Consider the following 23,290-nt stretch of genomic DNA (forward strand, 5'->3'; position numbering starts at 1 on the left):
GATTTAAATTTTTTTACTATTAAAATATAATAAAACCTATATAAATATTGTAGCTCTGTGATCACACTGACCCAAAGAATAGAGGTGAAGTATTATTTGGACCACACAAGAAAAAATGTAGAAACTAAGCCAATAGGAATATGGTGCAACTATGTTTTTTGGCAATTCTACCACAATTTTTTGTCATGCAGATAACAAGTACTGCAGATAACATTAAAAAGAGGGGGAGTAGAACATGGAAATGCAAAACTGGAAAAAGGGCTCAGTAAGGAAGTGGTTAAACAAAAAGTAATTTTAAGACCTTCTAAGTACCAGATAATTCTATGTCCTGATGTGATGTGATGTGTGCATTAAAATAAATTTGTAATAAATATTGTTTGCCCAAAAAGTTCTTTGTGTGTATATATTTTTACTAGAGACAAATTCCATACATCGAAAATTACTTACTTTGGCACTTTTGACAAAACCTCTAATAGTTGCATATAATAAGTGCATATATCACACATATTCAATAATTATTTGCATAAAATAATAGCAAGGCATGAAAGATTTTTTTTCATTGCGGCTTGAACATCCCGATTTCGCAGAGTATAAACAATAGGATTAAGTAATGGAATTACAACTGCATAAAATATAGAAACCACTTTATCTACATCCAACATGGATGTGGAGGGGCGTATGTACATAAATATAATGGTGCTGTAGAAGGTCAAGACAACAGTTAGGTGAGACACACAAGTTGAAAAAGCTTTGCTTCTACCTAATTGGGAAGGTAAGCAATAAACAGCTTTCATTATCTGTATATAGGAAATTGTAATTACAAGAAAGGAATATAGTATAATGATCCAAGCAAAGGAATAGTAGATGATATCTGTAGCTGATGTTTGATTGCAGGAAATATGTAACAATGGTATAAAGTCACAAAAAAAATGGTCAATGATCCTTGGGCCACAAAATAATAGTCTTGAGCTTGGCACAATCAATATGAGACTGCTAAGAAATCCACAAATCCACGACCAGGCGGCCATTTTCTGACAAAGATCTCTAGTCATAAGCGTGTTATAACGCAATGGATGGCATATAGCCAAGAACCTGTCATATGCCATGACAGAAAGGAAAAAAAGTTCAGTAATCCCTAACGCATAGAAAAAGTAGACCTGGGTAATGCAGCCATGATATGATATTGTGTCATTTTCAGTCATAAAGTCCACAAGCATTTTAGGCACCGTAGATGTGATGTACCAGATCTCAAGGAAAGAAAAGTGAGATAAAAATATATACATGGGGATTTTCTTAAGCATTCGATCCAAGGTCACAATTCCAACAATTAGTGTATTAGCAGCAATGGTCAAAAGATATAAGGATAAGAATACTACAAAGAAAACTGTTTGTAATTGCCTACTGCTGGGGAAACCTAAGAGTATAAACATTTCGGCTTCGCTTTGATTTCTGGATTTCATGCCTCATACTGGATTGTACAGTACCTTAAAGGATATTATAATGCATTAGCAGATGCACAAAGACAAATAGCCAAATAATTACAATATATTTTACAAACTTCTCTGGCTAAGAAAGTTTTCATTTCTAAGAACTATTCATGATTTCTTTGATCTACTTAAGGAAAATGTCCTGATGTCTTTAGAAAGCCTTAAAAAGTCTGTAAAGATAAATCAATTTTGCAGCATACACCATGTATAAAAGTTTGACATTAACTATTTCTAACAAAGAAAGATAGGACCTGATATATAACTCAACTAAAAATTGGGCAGATGCTGGTAATATATATTATGCATAAAATGTATGCTTCAATACCATTGTATGCTTCAATTTAAATTTAGGATAGTCTCATAGAAAGACTCATAGAATTTCCATTGACACAATGCTAATTTTTTTCCATAAAAAGCAATACTTAAAACTGACAGACTGTAAAGATTACATTTGTATCATTTTCCATTTTTGGCTCTCTAATCTATTTACTGTACAGTTTAGACTGAACAAAGGAAAATCTTGAATATAATGGAAGTGATATCAGAGCAATGTAAGCGTCATTCTTTCAATGAATGCATACTGTACCTGGCTTCTGGAAGACTTGTCAATTAATGATAATACTATAAACTGCATTCATTTATATAGGAATGTACATGTGCAGATTTAATATAATCTACAAAGAATATCCATTTCTTTTCTCTTCCAGGGGACTACTTAGTGCATTCCCATCAGAGTAGATATTTAAGTACAGTTTAAGAATAACCACTAGGGTTTGGTTAACCATTTCCATGTCAAACTTAAAGGAAATCTACCATCAAAATCCATCATGCTAAACCAGTGACACTTAGCAGTGATTCAAACACCGTAACTGTGATAATCTTCTTAGATTTTTATCCATGGCCTACTTCCTTCTGACATCAACCCTTGGGTATTGTCAGATCACCTCAATGCTGAAAATTAACAGGCTGTTACACTGTTCACAAGCATTGCCCCATTCCCCCTATGTCCTAAAACTTCCTTTGCTATGGTGAGATTACACCAGGCAGAGGGAGGGGGAAGTTCTGAGGGAGGAAACAGAGAGAGGAAGGCACCTCATGTGATAAGAAGAAAACCAAGTCTGCACACTAGAGAGAAAGCGCAATAGATGGGGTGCAGACCCTACATTGATCCTTCAAGATCCTTCAGTAGTAAAGTTGAAAAAAGTGTAGTCAGCACTCCAAAAATCCAAAATTCCAATGGGTGAAGTTTATTGAAACAGTGGCGACGTTTGGGTGTGAACCACTTTCATCTAGCCAATATACAGGTGAGTAAATAGATGTGCTCACCTGATTACCACTTGCTATGATGATGAACAAGCCCACTCCTGGGTAAGGTGTCATTAGGAACTGGTTCTGCATCCTTACACCAATCAATGGTTATATCAGCAGCACCCAAAGCTCCAAGTCAGGTAACCCATAGAGGCACCAGCGTAGTAACAGTATTAAAAGTCAGTGAAAGATTCTGAACTATGTTCAGGCAAACTGGATCCAAGGAACAGGGGTACAAATCCTTGACACTGTTTAACCCCATAGCGCAATAAGATGTACCCTTACGTCTTGCTGCGCATGGGGAAGTATGAAGAGGGCTCACGGGCTGAGCCCTCTTCATACTCACCGGACACTTGCTTGATAATGAAGCAAATGCCTGTCGCTAAAACCGGCGATCTGTTGCCATGACAGCCTGGGATCACACAAAGATCCGAGGCCATCATGATCTAGGCCAGTGATTTTCAACCTTTTTTGAGCCGCGGCACACTTTTTATACTTAGAAAATCCTGAGGCACACCACCAACCAAAATAGCACAAAATGACACTAAAACAGTCATAAAAGGCCCCCTTTACTAATAAAACCCCCCTAGCGCCCTCCCTTTACTAATAAAAACCTCTAGCGCCCTCCCTTTACTAATAAAAACCTCTAGCGGCCTCCCTTTACTAATAAAAGCCCCTAGCGGTCTCCCTTTACTAATTAAAAGCCACTAGCGGCCTCCCTTTACTAGTTAAAAGCCCCTAGCGGCCTCCCTTTACTAATTAAAAGCCCCTAGCGGCCTCCCTTTACTAATTAAAAGCCCCTAGCGGCCTCCCTTTACTAATTAAGAGCCCCTAGCGGCCTCCCTTTACTAATTAAGAGCCCGTAGTGGCCTCCCTTTACTAATTAAGAGCCCCTAGCGGCCTCCCTTTACTAATTAAGAGCCCCTAGCGGCCTCCCTTTACTAATTAAGAGCCCCTAGTGGCCTCCCATTACTAATTAAAAGGCCCTAAAGGCCTCCCTTTACTAATTAAAAGGCCCTAGAGGCCCCCCTTTACTAATTAAAAGGCCCTAGAGGCCCCCCTTAACTAATAAAAAGCCCCAGCCTCCCTTTACTAATAAAAAAAAGACCCTAGCTGCCTTCCCTATACAAATAATAACCCTATATACTTACCCTTGATGTCTTCTTCCGCGTAACTTCTCTCCTAATGGCGATCCACCCATCTTCTGTAGCTCCTGCACTGACATGGGCCGCGCGGTGCAGGAGCTACGGAAGATGGGCAGATCGCCGACGCGGGCCTTGTTGGTAAGTATGGGGGCCAAGGCGCGGCGGCAGCGCTACACAGGGGCTCCCCGCGGCACACAGGTTGAAAATCACTGATCTAGGCTATCGATTACAATGTGCGATTTGCACATTGTAATAGATGGTATGCAAAATACTGTAGTATGGCAGTATATGATAGTATCAATCAGACAACCAAGGGTTAAAGTACCCTAGGGAGTCTGAAAAATAGTAAAAAAAATAAATGAAAAAAAGTTAAAAAAAAATTATATTAAAAAAACATAAAAATTCAAATCACCCCCTTTCCCTAGAACTGATATAAATATAAATAAACAGTAAAAATCCTAAACACATTAGGTATCGCCGTGTCCAAAAATGCCCGATCTATCAAAATATAATAACTGTTTTTCACTGCGTTTATCCTGCGTGTAATGGAAAATAGCGACCGAAGTCGCAAATGGCATTTTTTTGCCATTTTGTAAAATAGAAAAAATTCTATAAAAAGTGATCAAAAGGTTGTACTATCCTACAAATAAAAGCATTGAAAACGTCATCAAAAGTCGCAAAAAAATTATACCACCCACAGCTCCGTGCACCAAAGTATGAAAAAGTTATTAGCGCAAGAAGATGGCAAAATGAAGAATTTTTTTCTGTACAGGAGGTTTTAATTTTTGTAAATGTATGAAAACATTTTAAAACCTATACAAATTTGGTATGCCCGTGATCGTACTGACCCAATGAATGAAATAGACCTGTCATTTGGGGCACACAGTGAAAGCTGTAAAAACCAAGCCCATAAGAAATGGCGCAAATGTGTTTTTTCATCATTTTCACTGCATTTAGAATTTTTTTACCGGTTCCCAGTACATGGCATGGAATATTGAATACTACCACTACGGAGTGCTATTTGTTACGCAGAAAACAAGCCTTAACACAGCTCTTTACATGGAAAAATAAAAAAGTTATAGATTTTTGAATGTGGGAAGTGAAAAATAAAAACGCAAAAACGAAAAAGGGCCTGGTCTTTAAGGGGTTAAAAGTCCAATCTTTTAAAAGAAGCAAACAGAAAAGATGGATATTCCTCAGCATTTCATGAGTTACACATCTCTGCTCCCATACCGCCCTCTTTTTATAGGCCAGATGCCGTTTTCTGGAGATCAGGTGCACATATTTCCTCTCAGCAGTGAGCTCAGACAGGTATTCAGGACGCAGGGTACGTGCTGCTTCCAGCCCCAACACAGGCACGGGTGCTGCTTATGTGTTACCTAACTGGACATGTATTTTGTTTAATTTGAGATGTAATATGTCCATCTCAAATAAATAGATTTCTTTTGGTGGAATGGAGTAGAGTCAGTGGAGACCAAGCCACAGTGCCTGGATCCACGATTAAGTGTTTATCATGTTTGATTTTTGATCATTCAGTGGGGGAAATGTATTCATGCATTTGTGTTGGTTTTCTTTTGTGCAATCCCATGGCTTTCTATTTTGTGTCAGGTTCACCTGATTTACTGACTGTTGGTGCAACAATAAGTTTCGATTCCCAACCCTAACAACCTGTCTTTTTTATAGCTCCTAACCAGACAGGTTCACTGCATTTATTTATATTATAACCCTGTTTTTAGCATATTTTTTGGCGCTCATTTAGACTAGATAAAAGCGGATCTATAATATTCCACACTCCTACCTGGAACCTTCACCAAAAATTAATACATTCTACCCAGCATATCACAAGAACTACGCGTTGTCAGGCTTGCGGGTTGCGGATCCTCTGGAATACTGCAGACAATGACTCAAGCCACTACCTGGGACCGGAGTCTAAGTGGTACCTGGTTTTCACCAGAGCCCGCTGCAAAGCGGGTTAGACAAGCTGCTGCGTGGTATCACCAGGTCGTTCCTCAGGCATGACTTGTCTGCAGTGGCGGCCAAGGTTGAGGTACAAGAATGGCAGACAATCTTGTGGTCAAAGTCCAGGCACAGGGTCAGGGCAGGCGGCAGAGATGCAATGTCAGAGTCTACAGGAGGTCCAAGGAGAGGGTACGGGAACACAGCACACATGACAGAAGCACGGAGGATCACAAGTACACGGGAACACGGAGGAGCTCAGGTAACACAGGAACACGGAGGGACACAGGAACGAAGGAGACACAGGAACGCAGGAGACACAGGAATGCAGGAGACACAGGAACGCAGGCAAATCGCAGTAAAGCTTTCTCTCAGGCTGTGAGGCACAAAGTTCCGGAAGGGCTTGCAGGAAGAGGCAGGCTTATATAGAATTGGGCAATTAATGGCGCGTTGGCCCTTTAAATCTGGATAAGGAGCCGCACGCGCGCCCTGGCAGTCGGGGATGCGCACGCACAGAGGAAGGAAGCGAGCCGGGAGCCGGGACAGGTGAGACGCGCTGGTGGCGTGCTGGTGGGGGCAGAGCAGCACAGGGGAGCCCGCTACCTGCGATATGGGCCGCGGGACCACCCGTGACAGTACCCCCCCTCCGGCCTCCCCTTCCTTCTGGGCTGGAGGAATCTCTGCAGAAGATCACGATCCAATATATTGTCCTCAGGCTCCCATGACCTCTCTTCTGGCCCGAATCCCTTCCAGTCAACCAAGAAGAACCGCTTCCCCCTTACTGTCTTCATATCCAGGATCTCTTTTACCTCATAGGTGTTGGTGGAGTCCACCACTGGAGTGGGGGGAGGAACTTGCCGGGAGAAGCGATTCAGAATGACAGGTTTCAGCAGGGAGACGTGGAAAAAATTTGGGATGTGCATAGTAGGAGGAAGGTAGAGTTTATACGCCACTGAATTAATGAGCTGTAACACCACCTCGAACGGTCCCAGAAAACGTGGGCCCAGCATGTAACTGGGGATCTTCAAGCGAACATACTTGGATGACAGCCACACTTTGTCACCTGGAGAGAATATGGGAGGAGACCTGCGTTTCTTGTCAGCTTAAGTTTTTGTGCTGGAGGACGCCTGAAGTAAAGACTGACGAGTCTGTTCCCAGATGGATTTTTGGTCTTCTACCAACTGTTCCACAGCAGGAACATCAGCAGACATCGAGAGAGGAAGAGGTGGTCGTGGATGCCTCCCATAGACAACGAAGAAAGGAGTGGCACCGGCAGACTCAGAGTCCAGGGATTTGTAGGAGAACTCTGCCCATGGGAGCAGAGTGGACCAGTCATCCTGTCGGGCGGAGACAAAATGGCGGAGATAACAGCCTAAGATCTGATTAACCCTCTCGACTTGTCCATTACACTGAGGGTGATACGCTGAGGAAAAGTCCAATTTCTCCTGGAGTTGGCTGCACAGAGAACGCCAGAACCGGGAAACAAACTGAACTCCACGGTCAGATATTATGTGCCGGGGAAGACTATGAAGCCGGAAGATGTGAGTGAAGAACAGACTGGCAAGGCGGGGAGCAGACGGTAGACCTGGCAGTGGAACAAAATGAGACATTTTGGATAACCTATCAGTTACCACCCAGATGACAGTTTTCCCAGAGGAACAGGGAAGGTCTGTGACAAAGTCCATGGCCACGTGAGTCCACGGGCAACTGGGTATCGGCAACGGCATCAGGAGACCAGCAGGTTTGTGGAGTGATGGCTTATTACGAGCACAAGAGATGCAGGAACCCACAAAATCCCATACTTGGACCAGATCCGCCCACCAATAATAACGAGAAATGAGGGCTAAGGAGCACTGCACCCCAGGATGCCCAGCCACACGAGAACAATGTCCCCAAGACAAAATCTTCTTCCAAAGAGCAGGTCAGACGTAAGTCTTGCCAGGTGGGAGCTGCCGGAGGTCTACTGGAGCAGGCGTTCCAGAGGGATGTTATGCCGAGGAGCCAGTTCTTCCCCAATAACATCAGAGGCACGTGAGTGGGCATCTGCCTTGATGCTCTTCTGAGCTGGACGAAAATGGATCAAAAAATTAAAACGTGAAAAGAAAAGGGACCAGCGGGCTTGTCTTGGATTGAGACGTTGAGCAGTCTGTAAGTATAGGAGATTCTTCTGGTCAGAATATTCACTGACAGGGTGACGAGCTCCTTCCAGAAGATAGCGCCACTCTTCCAAAGCAAGTTTAATAGCCAGGAGTTCCCGATCTCCTATGGAGTAATTCTTCTCAGCCGCAGAGAAGGTTTTGGAAAAGATACCACAGGTAAGCGTTCGGCCTTTGGGTCCTCTCTGAGTGAGCACTCTGATGAGACTCCAGATCAGGAGAGAAGACCAAGATGTCATCTAAGTAGACAACGACACAGGTGTATAGCAGGTCTCTGAAAATGTCATTAACGAATTCCTGAAACACTGCAGGCGCATCACACAGTCCAAAGGGCATGACCAGGTACTCAAAGTGCCCGTCTCGGGTGTTAAAGGCGGTCTTCCACTCATCGCCCTCCCGGATGCGGATAAGATTATAGGCCTCTCTAAGGTCCAATTTAGAGAAGACATTAGCACCACGGAAGCGGTCAAAGAGTTCCGAGATCAAAGGCAATGGATACCGGTTCTTTACTGTCACCTTATTGAGGCCCTGATAGTCAATGCAGGGGCAAAGAGATCCATCTTTCTTGGCCACAAAGAAGAAGCCGGCACCGCCAGGAGAAGAGGATTTGCGGATGAACCCCTTCTGCAGATTCTCCTTGATGTAGGCCGACATGGCCGCAGTTTCAGGCACGGACAGTGGGTAAACTCAACCTCGTGGAGGTGATGTTCCCGGCAGCAGTTCAATAGGGCAATCGTATGGACGATGCGGTGGCAAGGTCTCCGCTTGCTTTTCAGAGAAGACATCAGCATAGTCCAGGTAAGCAGCGGGAAGACCCTTCAGAGACTTGAAAGACAAGGTGGAGGGTGTAGTAGAGGCTGGATGGAGAGCCCTGAGACAGCGGGACTGGCATTCAGGACCCCAGCAAAGAACCTCCCCAGTCTGCCAGTTATGAACAGGTGCATGTCTCTGCAGCCATGGAAGTCCCAATAGGACGGAGGAAGTGGAGCGGGGAAGTACATAGAAAGACAGTCTCTCCATATGCAGGGCACCAACTTGCAGACACAGTGGTTCAGTGCGATACTGGACTGGATCAGAGAGAATCTGACCACTGACCGAAGAGATGACCAGGGGCTTCTCGAGGCGGATCACTGGGATGTGATGCTGCAAGACCAGTGCAGTATCCACAAAATTTCCTGCGGACCCGGAGTCCAAGAAGGCACACACTTGGAACTGGCTGCTCATACCAACGCTGAGGAGCATGGGAATGATCAAACGTGGAGAAGCTTTGCACACACCTAGGGACGCTTCTGCCAAGAACCCTAGGTGCTGGCATTTCTCGAACATTGGGGACGGACAGGACACGTCCTGATGAAGTGCTCAGGACTCGTACAATAACGGCAGAGGTCTCCCTGTCATCTTCTGTTGCATTCCTGGGAAGAGAGTCTGGCTCTGTCCACCTCCATAGGCTCTTCTGCAGAAGGTACAACCGGAGACTGGAGCGGCCTTTGGAAGACAGGAGCCGGACGAGGAAGACGTCTTGGACGACCTTGAGGCTGCTCGAGGAGAGACTCTTTGGCACGCTCTCTAAATCGCACATCTATCCGGGTGGCCAGAGAGATTAGACCACTCAGAGTGGACGGCAGATCACGAGCGGCCAGAGTGTTTTTAACATGGGAGGAGAGTCCCTTTTTGAAAGCTGCGGACAACTGCATGGCATACTCTTCAACAGATGAATTGCCCTGACGCAGATTAAACAACGCAGTCTCAGCAGAGAAGCCACGTGCAGGTTCTTCGAAATCAGAACGGAATTCTGCCAGAAATGCCGAGAGTGTAGCCGTGACCGGGTCATCTCTGTCCCAAAGCAGAGTAGCCCAGGCCAGGGCTTTCCTGGAGAGGAGGCTGAGGATAAATTCCACCTTGGAATGCTCCATGACGAATTGGGACGGCTTGAGCTCTATGTGTAAAGAACACTGGGTGATGAAGCCCCTGCATAGCTTGGGATCCCCGTCATACTTGGCATAGAAAGACGTAGCCTGGGTTCAGTAGCAGGAAGGACAGACGGAGTAACAGGAGTTGCAGGAACAGCTTCAGGGACCTGTTGCTGATGCTGGGTAGTTAGCAACTGTTGCAGCACATCAGTGAACAGCTCCAGCTGTTTGCGCTGTGCCGCAATCTGCCAGGATTAGTGGATCACAATCGTGGCAAGATCGGGCCGACTGGAAGACGGGACCTCAGCGGGATCAATGGCCGGATCTTACTGTCAGGCTTGTGGGTTGTGGATCCTCTGGACTACTGCAGACGATGACTCAAACCACTACCTCGGACCGGAGTCCAAGTGGTACCCGGTTTTCACCAGAGCCTGCCACAAAGCGGGATAGACAAGCTGCGGCTTGCTACCACCAGGTCGTCCCTCAGGCATGACTTGAGGTACAAGAACGGCAGACAATCTCAAAGTCCAGGCACAGGGTCAGGGCATGCGGCAGAGATGCAACGTCAGAGTCCAATCCGGGGTCAGCAACAGGAGGTCCAAGCAGAGGGGTACAGGAACACAGCACACAAGACAGCAGCACGGAGGATCACAGGCACACGGGAACATGGAGGAGCTCAGGTAACACAGGAACACGGAGGGACACAGGAACGAAGGAGACACAGGAACGCAGGCAAATCGCAGTAAAGCTTTCTCTCAGGCTGTGAGGCACAAAGATCTGGCTGGGCTTGCAGGAAGAGGCAGGCTTATATAGAATTGGGCAATATGGCCAGCGCCAATTAATGGCGCGCTGGCCCTTTAAATCTGGATAAATCTAGCAGTCGGGACGCATGCGCACAGTGGAGGGGAGCGAGTTGGGAGCCAGGACAGGTGAGACGCGCAGGCGGCGCGCTGGCGGGGGCATAGCAGCACGAGTGAGCCCACGATATGGGTCGCGGGACCACCCGTGACACGTGTTTTTCTGAAAATAAGATTGAAAAAAATATAGCTCCTTTTATACTGTACTTTGCATAGGAAAATTGATTCCTATCTAACTCTGCAATACACCAAAGAGAAAGTTCTGATCAATGTAATTTAGTTCCCCATACAACAATAGCAGGGCAATATTTAGACTTAAAATTGAGCAGAGACATACTGCCGATACGGAAAATATTCAGACCCCCCTTTAACTTTTTCTTTGTTTCATTAGAGCCAATTTTTTTGCTCATTAATGTGCACCCCATCTTGAAAGAAAAAAATAGAAATGTAGATATTCTTAATAATTTATTAGACAAGTAAAACGAAAATAAAACATGGTCATAAATGTTCAGATACAATTGGTAGCCAAAGTGTGAAAACATAAATCATTCACAAGCACCATGCTTGAATTGAATTATGTTTAGGGGGTTGGGGCTAGATAACTCTCACATTATAGGATATGAGATTGCAGTTTCAAGAATAGCTGAGGATTAGAAGAATAATTTCCCTGCTTGCAGATCTACACTGATTTTTATTGCCTCCTATCTCCAACAACTTCTAGACCCTTTTCTACTCTATATCTAGCTTTCTAAGCAGATAGGAGTTGCCTTTTTACAACTCCTATATTTCAGTTTTGGTTGGTTCTATAGCTATGCAGCTAACGATACTAACGATAATGTTATGTGTCAATGAATAGTGTCCAATAATATAGACCATAAGAAACTTTTTTAAACAAATGATTCCAATTTACTTTTTCGTTACCAGGTACAAATGGTGAGTGCAATGGAAGTAAATCAAAGTCAGTCGATCAATAGCCGTGATGTAGTGTTCAATATTACATACACTCACATAGTTTTGACCTCGGGCAGAGACTCACATTCCTCCAACCACTGAGTAGGACGGTATAAGCTACACGAAGTGACGTTTCGGGGGACACAGCCCCTTCATCATAGACATCAGACATGTGTCAATTAGAGATGGGCCAATTTGTTGAAATGGGATTTGACCCAATTCGCCGATTTTTTTGAAAAAATTAGATTCAACCTGAATGGAATCATGATGAATCACGTTAAAAAACAGGTATATCCTGGCTGCAGAGAGCCTGTAGGGTGTTGTAGAAGAGTGTGGTTTGGTCTTCAAACAATGCTGTGTTTTAGTATGACACTTACACAGGCTGGACTGGCCTGCCTAGTGGGCCCTTATCATAAGTCACCATCTCTTATCTGTGTCTGTGCAGGCACATTCAGCTGAGGCTGGAGGAGGGGGGCAGCAGGGGGGACTATGACGTCCTGCAGGAGGGAGAGATAGGTTCTCTGCTCTTCCCACAGCAGCGCTGGGGCAGTGAGTAAGACATTTCCTCCTCCCTGCACTGAGCACCTCAGCCCCTGCGTCACTGCAGGAGAACATGGCCCCTGATTCACTGGAGGAGCAGACAGTGAGCTGTCACTAATTACAGACCAGAGGACGTGGGCCCCCTAGTTGTCACAGTGGGCCCCCTTCCTCCTGGTCATGCTGCAGTGTCCTCCCCCTGGCACAGCACAGGCTGCTCTCATGTGCAGGAGCTCAGGATGGATGAGGAGCTGCTGCTCACCCCATGATGGCTTCCAGCACAAGAAAAAGGTACAAAATAAAAGGGCATCACATTTACACACAGACAGTGCACCTCATTACATCTCTGCAATGTATACATACATATAGAATAACAGTGGACTCAAGAACTAAAACTCCCAGCAGTTGAATGAGATGATGAAAGTTGTAGTACTTTGATTGACTGTATTAAGTGTTGATGTAGAATAAGGACGTCACACGTAACGCACTGACTCTGTTTAGAATTGGAATCAAAGCGCACGGGGGCAGGATGGGCTTCTATGCAAACGCATGCGATCGGTAACCCGCACCCTGTGTCTTGTATTGTCCAAATGCCAGGGCTGAAGGAATCAATGTGTTACGTGTAACAGCAGCCTCAGTATTACCAGCATACCCCGCATTACCTGTGACTGCAGCCACAGTATTACCTACGAACTCCCCCCCCCCACCCATCATGATGTCCAAATTGCAGATTCATCACCATTTCAATGCACAAACATTTGAATAAAAAGTGATGAAAAGCTTCTTCACTTCACAAACTGATATCACTGAAAACGTCAGCTTTTCTAGCTCCGTACATTAAAGTTTAAAAAAGTAAGAGGTGTATGAAAGATGTAAAACCGAGCCTTTAATAAAAATAATGCAACTTTTTTTGTCATTTATACCACATTTGGAATTTTTCTCCAGGTTCCACGGAATATTAACCCTTAAAGGGTTAAAGGCCAGACCATTTTCATCTTTGATTTTCCATTTTTACCTCTGTGTCTTTAAAAATCCATAACTGTGTTACTTCCATATACAGAGCTGTATGAGGCTTGTTTTCTGCATAACAAATTGTACTTCCTAGTGATGGTATTAAATATTCTATGCCGTGTACTGGAAAGTGGGAAAAAATCCCAATGTGGTGAAATTGACAAAAAAAACATACTTATGCCACTTTTTTGTGGGCTACGCATGTATGGCTTTCACTGTATGCTCCAAATCATAGCTCCCCTTAATTCCTTGGGTAAGTGTGATCACAAGAACACCAAATTCATAAAGCTTTTATAAAGTTTTTATATTAAAAAATGAACCTTTGTTACAAAAAAAAATGTCTTAAAGGGGTTTTCCCACAAAGACAAGTTAGGCAGTATCCATGGTATAGGGCCTGACTTACTGATCAGTGGGGTCTCAATGCAGATTGCAAAAACGAGGGGTCCCACTGACCTTTTTTTACTGTATTTGCAGGCCATAAGGGCTTCTCGTTCCTACCATTTACAACAATATAGCTGCATCGCAATATGTGGCGACCAGGATGAAACCATGGATGCAAATGAGCCTGAGGGGCTCCAGGCTCCTCCACAGGTGTTAATGCCTTTTTAATGCTGACAGTGGCATTTTGTAGGTTAATACCTGTGGTACCAGCAATCCATTTAGGGGGATATTCATCGGCCATGCCCCCTTGTCCTGCCGGATACCTGGAGAGACTTAGGGTATTGTCACACGTTAGCATTTTAATTGTGTTTTGTAACTCATTCAAAATGCAGTAGGTTGGGCCGCAACCAATTGCATACAGTATTCGTTTGTATGAAAACGCATCCGATCGACAATCCACACCCGGTGTCTTGCATTTACACAATACAAGACAACGGCGCTGATTGCCGATCACATCTGTGTCTATACAAACAAATATGCAATTGGTTACAAATCGGAATCAAAACCCTAACATGTGACAGCACCCTGAGGCCTCTTGATGTATCTGCTGAAAAAGCAGCCGCCGGGCAAAATCATACCAGGTCCATTCTGATGTAGTTCTGTGTAAAAACAGCAAACAAAAGTTTGTAGGTTTTTCAAAATAATTCAGGCAAGCCCCGCGCCCAACCTGCACCCCTTCAAGCCCACATGTCATGGAGGTGGCATAGTTGCTTTTATAATCGCAAATTCTTCATACACCCCCCCCCCCCCCGGCGTGTATAAAGAGGGCTCAGACTGTGAACCTTCTTCATATACAGGCAGTCCCTGGGTTATTTACAAGATAGGTTCCTTAGGTTTGTACTTAAGTTGAATTTGTATGTAAGTAGAAATTGTGTATTTTATAATTGTAGATCTAGACAAAAAAAATTTTGTCCCAGTGACAATTAGATTTTCTAAATTTTTTGCTGTAATGAAACCTGAAGATTATCAATAAAGCTTCATTACAGACACCTTACAGCTGATTATTGCAGCCTGGGACTAAAGTAACATTCAGAGAGGTCACAGTGGGCAGAGGGGTCCGTCTGTAACTAGGGGTTGCCTGTAAGTCGGGTGTCCTTAAGTAGGGGACCACCTGTACCTGAAACCTGTTAAGGACATACATGTACCATGTGCAGTCCTTAAAGGACATCTATCACCAGATCAAGGATTGTAAACCAAGTACATACTGGTGTGCGCCTCCTCTGGCAGGATCTGCTCTTCTTTTAGCTTCTTATTCCCTGGTTTAAAAAAAAAAAGGTCTTTTAAAATTATGCAAATGAGCCTGAAGGGCTCAGGCTTCATAGGAGTTAATGGAACCTGGAGTCCCTCAGACTAATTTGCATAATTTTTAAAGCAAGGGCATAGCCACCTTAAAGAAGAGCAGATCCTGCCAGAGGAGGCGCACACCAGTATGTCTGTATGTTTGGTTTACAATCCTTGATCTGATGATAGATTTCCTTTAAGAGGTTAAATACTGATTCCAGGAAGTTAAACAGTCCGGCAGATAACAAGCCTCATGCCCCATTCACACCTTGCAGTTCCTGATCTGTTTTAATTCCATTTAAAAACGCAACAGGGAGGGGCTCATTCCAGAACAAAAGCGTTTCAGTAGAAAGACACATGTGCTCTGACAAAGCCCCTGCCATTTGCAGTTTTCAATGCAGTTAAAACTCATCAAAAAACAAAAAGTGTGAATGGGGCCATAGGCCTGTTTTCTGCAGGATTGTTTTACACGTCCTCATTCACTTCTATGGGCTCATGCACATGGCTGTGAATTTCATAGCCCTTTTTATGAGCCGACTGCCTGAGCTGCAAATGACAGAGCAGGTCCTAACCATGTTTGCGGTTCAGGCTATTATTATGTACTTACATCCCGATGACAAACAACCCTCAAACAATGTTCCATGGGACCATTGTTTGCATCCCAAGAACTGCAAAAGTGTAGTGTGCAGAAAGCCTGGGGCTGCTTTCACACGTTGCGTTTTTTTTGTTGCAAAAATTTTAAGTTTGTTTGCTGAATGGACATGCATTCAAATGGAAGAGGAACAGATCGTCTTTCCAAAGCGTTCAATACGCAACAAAAAACGCAATGTGTGAACATGGCCACAGGCTGCATTCACACCTTGCATTTGCAGCACGTTCAGAAACGCAATGAAAATATACATGGGGGTGGCTCGCACGTATCCATGAAGCAGCTGGTGGGCCCCCAGAATTAATTTCACTGGTGGGCCCTTGGCACCCCAGTCCGACCCTGCATGTACATGACAGCCGCCGCTCTTAGAATCGATTCACTCTTCAATTCCATGGTCACTTGCAGGGGCCAACTTCACCAAATAAGTAAAGCTGGAACACAGCCTGACAAGGTAACGTCTGTGCCAGCTCGAAAGGACTGAGCTGAGGGTCAAGATCCCACTATAACATCAAAGAGTGCACTCCTTAGATGATGACAGAACCTGTTCTGTTAAACGTGGATACATGTAGAAACCCCCCAAAAAAGTATTGGAATTTGTGTTATACAGTAACCCCACAATAGACACCCTATAATTGGAGTAAAAATCACTCTATAAACTACAGGGATTTGAAAAGTATTTCTTGCACTCAACTTTAGCAACAAAAAGTATTGGAATTACGTGCACCAAAATATTACTATTGAAAAGGACAACTCCACACATAAAATATATTCACTAAACCAGCTCTGTCAACCAAAAAGTATTAAAGTTATATCTCTATGAAAAGAGGGCAATACCAAAACAAATGAGATTTTCTTTACATTAGTTTTTTCCATTAAAATTGTTAAAATATATTAAAAAACTATATAAATGAGGTATCACGTAATTGTAGTGATGAATAGAATACAGATAATACAGTATTTTTAGTGTACGGTATACAACCCCCAAAAAGTACAAGAAGAAAGAAAACCAAAATTTTTCCTCCATACATTCAAGAATTAATAAAAACTCATCAGCTAAAATGTATTTGTTAAGTTCATCTAATGAGGCAGAAAATGAGCCCTTATATGTCCAAATTGCCAAAAAAATAAAGATTGTATAGCCAATAAAAAGGGACAATGCATAATCCACTCTGAATGGCGCAGCTTCCCTTCAATGCCCTGACATGTGCCCACACAGCAGGTTACCACCACATATGGGGTATTGTTATACTCGGGAGGGATTGGGTATCAAACTTTGTGGAGCATTTTGGTAATCTATCTAATGAGAATTTGTACATTTTATGAAAAACACATTCATTTAGCCAAAAAAATATTCATTTCAAAATTGCATCCGATTTTGGTATGAAATTTTGTTAACAAATTTCATACCAATTTTACGTACATTGAAGCTGTGGTTTCTATAATGGAGTAATTTAAGGAGTTTTACTTTTATTTAGGTCTCTCAAAGTGACTTGAAATCTGAGCAGGTACCTCAAAAGCCTGATTTGGAGATATCTCAAGCCTGGTGCTTCTGCAGATGCACAATAACACAGGAGCATGTTCTGTATCACACTTCTGCTGTGTACCACAAATGATAATGTCTGGGTTAGGCCCCTAGCACACGAACATTATGGGGATGTATATACGTGGCAGCGGTATGGGGGCACACGTGCCGTCGCCAGGAAGTAGATAGAACATGCTCTATCTTTTCCTGTAAATATAGCTGGGTGCCAGGTGTCCCTATGAAGAGGGGAGGGTTGAGCAGCACTCTTCCGGCTCTCTAGCCAAATGTGTGCTTCGTCTGGGTCCCATCTCGGGTGTAAGCACACCTAAGTGTGCATGTAGCCTAGTCATTCAGTACAATCCTACAAAATAGTATTTGTATTTATGATGGATATTTTTTCTTTTAGTTTATTAAATACTTTTCAACCAAATCCTGAAATGTAACCAATTAAACAAGCATAGAGGTAATTGGATCAAAATCTGGATTTTTAATTCTAATAGGATGATCTATCAGGTCTTCTGTATCTGCCTATATACATTCTAAAGATCTAGTTGTCAGCAGATTCATTTGATCAAATACATTAAAGCTCAAGTTCCTTACATTAAAATATCTGATGTTGCATCGGTCAACTTTTTCATTAGCTATATTAAAGGAAATCTACCACCATGATCCAGGATCCTTACATGCAGGTGTATGCCCTCTCTGGCAGGATACGCTTTTCTTTCAGCTTCGTATGCCCTTGTTTTTACAACAAAAATGATTTAAAGATTACGCAAATAAGCCTGAGGACTCCAGGATCCACAGCTGTTAATTGAGCCTGGACCCCTTCAGGCTCATTTGCATATTTTTTATTTAAAATTTTTTATGGAACCAAAGTATTAAGATTCTACTAGAAGAACAGATCCTGCCGGGGGGGGGGGGGGGGGACCAGTCAGTTTGCTTGGTTTACAATCCTTCACTGCGGTGGTGGATTTCCTTTAACTGTCAATATACAGATGTAGCACTAAATAACATGACTGGCTAATTTCAGAAAAATTTTAATTCCCTAGTTGGAATTTGGTTTTCTTGCTATCCTTTAGCCTTTTTGGATCAAAATGTTACCATTTGAAATTATATTTTTGGTGTGAGAGATTTCTTCACTGAACACAGCATAGCTAATCCCTCATCATAGCGCGTGGGTGATGGGCTGTTCTCTTCATTTCAGGGTACAACGGGGGTACACTGATACTTGGCGTAAATGGGGTTCCTCTAAAAATTCTATTAGGTTCTTCATCTTTAAATAGTCTCCTATACTGTAAAAAGTTATGTATAAGAAAATATTTATTAGCTATAGTATTAAATGTCTCTTGTGAATTTTCACAGTTTTATTTAATAAATAATTATTTCACCTTGCTTATTAATAGAAAATCCCTAAGATCACCAGAAACATCTATATAAAGCAAACAAAGATTATTGAGATAATTGTTTACCAGAAACTCTGGCATGCACTTGGAACAATGAAGATACATACAGCATTCCCTCATTTTTAGCACAAAAATACTACTAAACCTTCAGTCCTGGTAATATTTGTTTGCTATTGCATATGTCATAGGATTTAACTAAGAAAAGAAGGGACAAATGCAATGTTCTTCCATGTTATTGTGCTCGGTGTTTAACTCTGTAAGTTAAACTTTATAAATTGATGGGGGTTTTTTTTAACTAATGTTTTTAAGATACTTTGATTCAAAGGTCCAGAGCCCAGCCTGATGGCTAATTCTTTAGTAGAGGTACAGTAGAGACTGTTCTAGCCAGGGTTGATTTTTATTAGTAGTATAAGTTTTTGTGTGTGTGTTTGTAACACACAGATGTGTGGACATGAATATGTCACTCCGCCAGGACATTATGGAAAAGAAGGAGTGGTGGATTCGTTCCTAAGAAGAAGTCATGAACAATGGTCACAAGTAGATGGTAACTGGCAGCAAACACTCACATATGTTGCATTGTTACTTCCTAGGGATTAGTGGTTATTTAAAGAGGACTTGTCACAGTGATTTTGGACACTAAGAAGACCTTATGGCCAGTGGTTTAGTGTCCCAAATTGCCCTTTAGATAGTCTGTCTGTGTCCTCTATCAAAATGAAAAAGCTTTATAGTAAATAGAAATGGGACCGATGAAGTGCAACGGACCTGTCTCTGGGGCTCCCTATGCCTGAGCAGTAATTCAATGCACATGAGCAGTGAAGCCAAAGTGTAGTATGTCAGCTTCACTGTGTGATTGCCCAGGCACAGGGAGCTCAGGAACAAGGTAAGTATAAAGGTTTTTTATTTTAATACCGGGCACAAAGGAACTAGATTTTTTGGTATACAGTACATTTTTCTAAATCTGTCTGTAGAACAACCACTGTGCTTGTAATCTCTGTTCTATCCGCTTCTGTTTAAAAAAAAAAAACTCTATCTACGAGTTCTCATCATGTAAATACCTGCTTGAATAGTTAGCAGTTTATTTTTCACAGGTTTGACTTTTTGCAAAATGTTATGTTTGAATCTGATGTTTTTAGTTGGAATGGGAAATCAAACATCTCAGGTGGAATTTGTTCTGACAGGATTTTCAGAGAAGCCAGATATTCGGATTTTTTCATTTGTCCTTTTTCTAATCATCTATATAATTGGTTCATTCGGAAATATTATGATTGTCTTTATAATACTGTATGTTCCTTACCTCCAAACACCTATGTATTTCTTTATTAAAAATTTGGCTCTTCTGGACATGTGTTATATCTCAACTATAGTACCAAAACTTTTAGTGAGCTCCATATCAACATATTTTACAATTACCTTTGGTGGATGTGTAACTCAGCTTTTTATTTTTCTCACCATGGCAGCTACGGAATCCACTCTTCTAGCTGCTATGTCATATGACCGATATGTGGCGATTTGCAACCCCTTACGTTATAGTGCCATTATGAAAAGAGAGAACTGTGTAAAGCTTGCCATGGCTTCATGGACAACTGGCATTGTTTATTCCACTATTCACACTGTAAACACCTTCAGATTACACTTCTGCAGATCCAATGTCATTGAACATTTCTTCTGTGATATTCCACCTTTGCTTAAAATTGCCTGCTCAGACACTAGTCTCAACCAGAAGATGATTTTTGGTGTAGGTGCTGTTTTAATTTTACCATGTTTTCCATTAACATTAGTCTCCTATCTGTTCATTATACATACAATAATGAGGATCCCCTCTGCAACAGGACGGAGAAAAACATTTTCAACTTGTGTTTCTCATTTGATCACAGTAGGGTTGTTTTATCTTACTGGTATATCTGTGTATTTACGGCCCAAAAATACTTCCGCTGCTTTGTATCAGGATAAGATTAGTGCTGTTTTCTATACTATTCTTGTTCCAATGGTCAATCCAATTGTATATAGTTTGAGGACCAGGGAATTAAAAGAAGCAATAAAAAAGACTCTCATAAGAAGGAACACCAATTGGGAAAGAAGATGAAAGAAATTATGCATTAAGAACCCCTATGCCTGCTGTTATCTATACTGCACATTGGAGCACATGTACAGTACCTTTTTTGACATATTTTTTTCTTTTGTTGAGACTTGTGGTGCATGTGCACTCTAAAGTTTGCCATGGGCAAGTTTTCTTCAGTGTTCCCTGAATTATCTCCCGATAGTGGTAGGTGCGCCTTTTTTTTAAGTTGCAAATGTGGCGCAAATCCGTACCTGCGTTTTGATATAGCTCCCATCTTAGCATATAGGGTATATATTATAGGGTAATCATTTTTCTGCCTTTTTTGGAGCATTAATAACACTCAGGTTCAATGTGTCTCAGTTCCGCCAGTCTCTAGTTGGAAAACAGTCATTTGCGGTGCCAGATTTATCATTGTGATGATGAATTCTGGCGTGTCCTACAAAACACGCCTATTTTCCTAAATGCTACGCCCCTTAGTCGGAACAGTGTCAATAAAGGTCTAAAAGCCTTGATAAATGTGCTGCAAGGCATTTTTGACAGTTTTTAGTTACAAAACCACCAGAATTGTGTTGCAAGTGCATTAATAAATTCCCTTCTACCTTGTATCTTATACCATCTAATACCAAACTGATAAGAGAACTTAATGTCTTTATCTTAATAACCTTTAACTTAATATTTTGTTTTACAACCATTTGATTTCTGTAACTGTCAATGAGACTTCTGCACCTCTCAACAGGTATTATGGGCACTCCTCATGAGCAAACTGCTCCAGTTGTCTAGGGTTTGGTCTGTTCCAGGCGGCATGTTTCTCCTCTTTCCAAAGATGCTCAATAAGATTTAGGTCAGGGCTCATAGAAGGCCGATACAGAACAGTCCAATGTTTTCCTCTCAGCCATTCGTGAGTGTTTTTAGCCGTATGTTTTAGGTTATTATCCTGTTGCAAGACCCATTACCTGCAACTGAGACCAAGCTTTCTGACATTGGGCAGCATATTTATCTCCAGAATTCCTTGATAGGCTTTTGATTTCATTGTACTCTGCACAGATTCAAGACACCCTGTGCAAGATGCAGCAAAGTAGCCGTGAACATAACAGAGCCTTCTCCACGTTTCACTGTGAAAACAGTGTTTTTAAGATATGCTTAATTTTTCCATCTGTTTAGAGCTTGTCAACATATAGGGGCACCTTTACTTGCAGGGTCAATGGGGTTCACTGAAAGTGCATTGTCCGTCTATAAAGCAACATGCAGCAATTCACAAAGATCGTGCGCCCAATATCATGAATGTGTCACTTGCCCGCTCAGGTCCGGCAGAGTTCGCCATCTTTTTTGTGGTGCATTCTAAAAATAGGGCTTGCAACAAAATTTAAAAGTTAAATACCGCGCTCAGTCCGAATCAGTTGGACAATCCGGCGGCACACACCCTAATTTGTGTTGCATGGAAGACAGTGCAAGTGCACCACAAAAAAGGGTTTCATGCGCGACAATGCAAGTGCACACATTTATTAAATACCCGAAAAAGGTGCACAGTCTGACAAAAGTGATGGGATCAAGACTGATGTTCCTTGAGCTTGCAGGTCCCCTCTCTTTAACCCCTTAGTGCTCTGCGTCTGATATATGGGATGCAGAGCGCTGGGCTTTAATGCTTGAGATCTGAGCCGGGACGGCATTTGGATACACAGGGTGCCAGCCATAACCAGGCTGTATTTAAACCATTAAATACCATGGTCATAAGCATTTAAACTGCTGCTGTTCCTACGGCAGCGCCTGTAAGATGCCGTCTATGAAGTCGGCCTACTCACCTTCATAGGCTGACACAGCTAATACCCTGCAATACATCTGTATTGCAAAATATCATCATGAACAAGCAATCAGATGTTGCAATAAAAAGTGATAAAAAAAACATATGTACTCCAGAATGATACTTTTGCATAGTGCAACATGTCCAGCAAAAAACAATGTATTAACTTTATTAGATACAATGTGAGTTTAAAACATACTAGATTAAAAGGATGGCTGCAGGAGAGACAGAAGTTCATACAGACCAGGACATATGAAATACAGGTAAGGAGTAATTACATATAACGGGCATGCTATTGACAATCTCAAAATAGAGTTACAGCATTGTGTGTGCCCAGACGGTTAAACAGCAGTGACAATGTAATACCATGCCCAGAAACTAGTCCACGGACATATACAATATAAAAAGCTGTACACCGATCCCTGTATTCATAGTTACCTAGTCAGAAAAAATCCCCAACGTGCGTTTCAACCCGCTGGTCTTTCTCAAAAAACAAGCCATCAACCATCTCCGTAGCCTAAAAAGTAAAAATGTTCTGCCACTTGGAAGACGGTGATGCAAAAATGATCGATTTTTCATCACATTAGGGTTTTATTTGGCAAATTTAGTAAAACATAAGAAAAAGTATTCAAGTCTGGTATCCCAGTAATCGTATTGACCCATAGAATAAAGTTAATATGATTATTAGGCTAAACGGTGAACATGAAAAAAAAAAGTACAGAATTGATGCTTTTCTACTCCTCCCCTCAAAAAAGTTCATACATTTTATATGGGCTACCAATCCCAAAATGGTAATACTGGAAAAAGCACCTCATCCCG

At 42.3% G+C, this 23,290-nt stretch overlaps 2 protein-coding genes across 2 annotated transcripts; one reads left to right on the forward strand and one right to left on the reverse strand.

Moving 5' to 3' along the window:
• Positions 1-515: 515 nt before the first annotated feature.
• Positions 516-1,460, reverse strand: LOC140114047 (olfactory receptor 6B1-like). The gene has a single exon (XM_072132681.1). It carries the CDS (start codon positions 1,458-1,460, stop codon positions 516-518), a length of 945 nt encoding a protein of 314 aa, XP_071988782.1.
• An 18,292-nt stretch (positions 1,461-19,752) lies between these two features.
• Positions 19,753-20,697, forward strand: LOC140114205 (olfactory receptor 5I1-like). Its single transcript, XM_072132692.1, has one exon. It carries the CDS (start codon positions 19,753-19,755, stop codon positions 20,695-20,697), a length of 945 nt encoding a protein of 314 aa, XP_071988793.1.
• The last annotated feature ends 2,593 nt before the right edge of the window (positions 20,698-23,290 follow it).

The sequence above is a fragment of the Engystomops pustulosus genome, chromosome 1, assembly GCF_040894005.1.
Source record: "Engystomops pustulosus chromosome 1, aEngPut4.maternal, whole genome shotgun sequence".
In the NCBI taxonomy this organism is placed as follows: domain Eukaryota; kingdom Metazoa; phylum Chordata; class Amphibia; order Anura; family Leptodactylidae; genus Engystomops; species Engystomops pustulosus.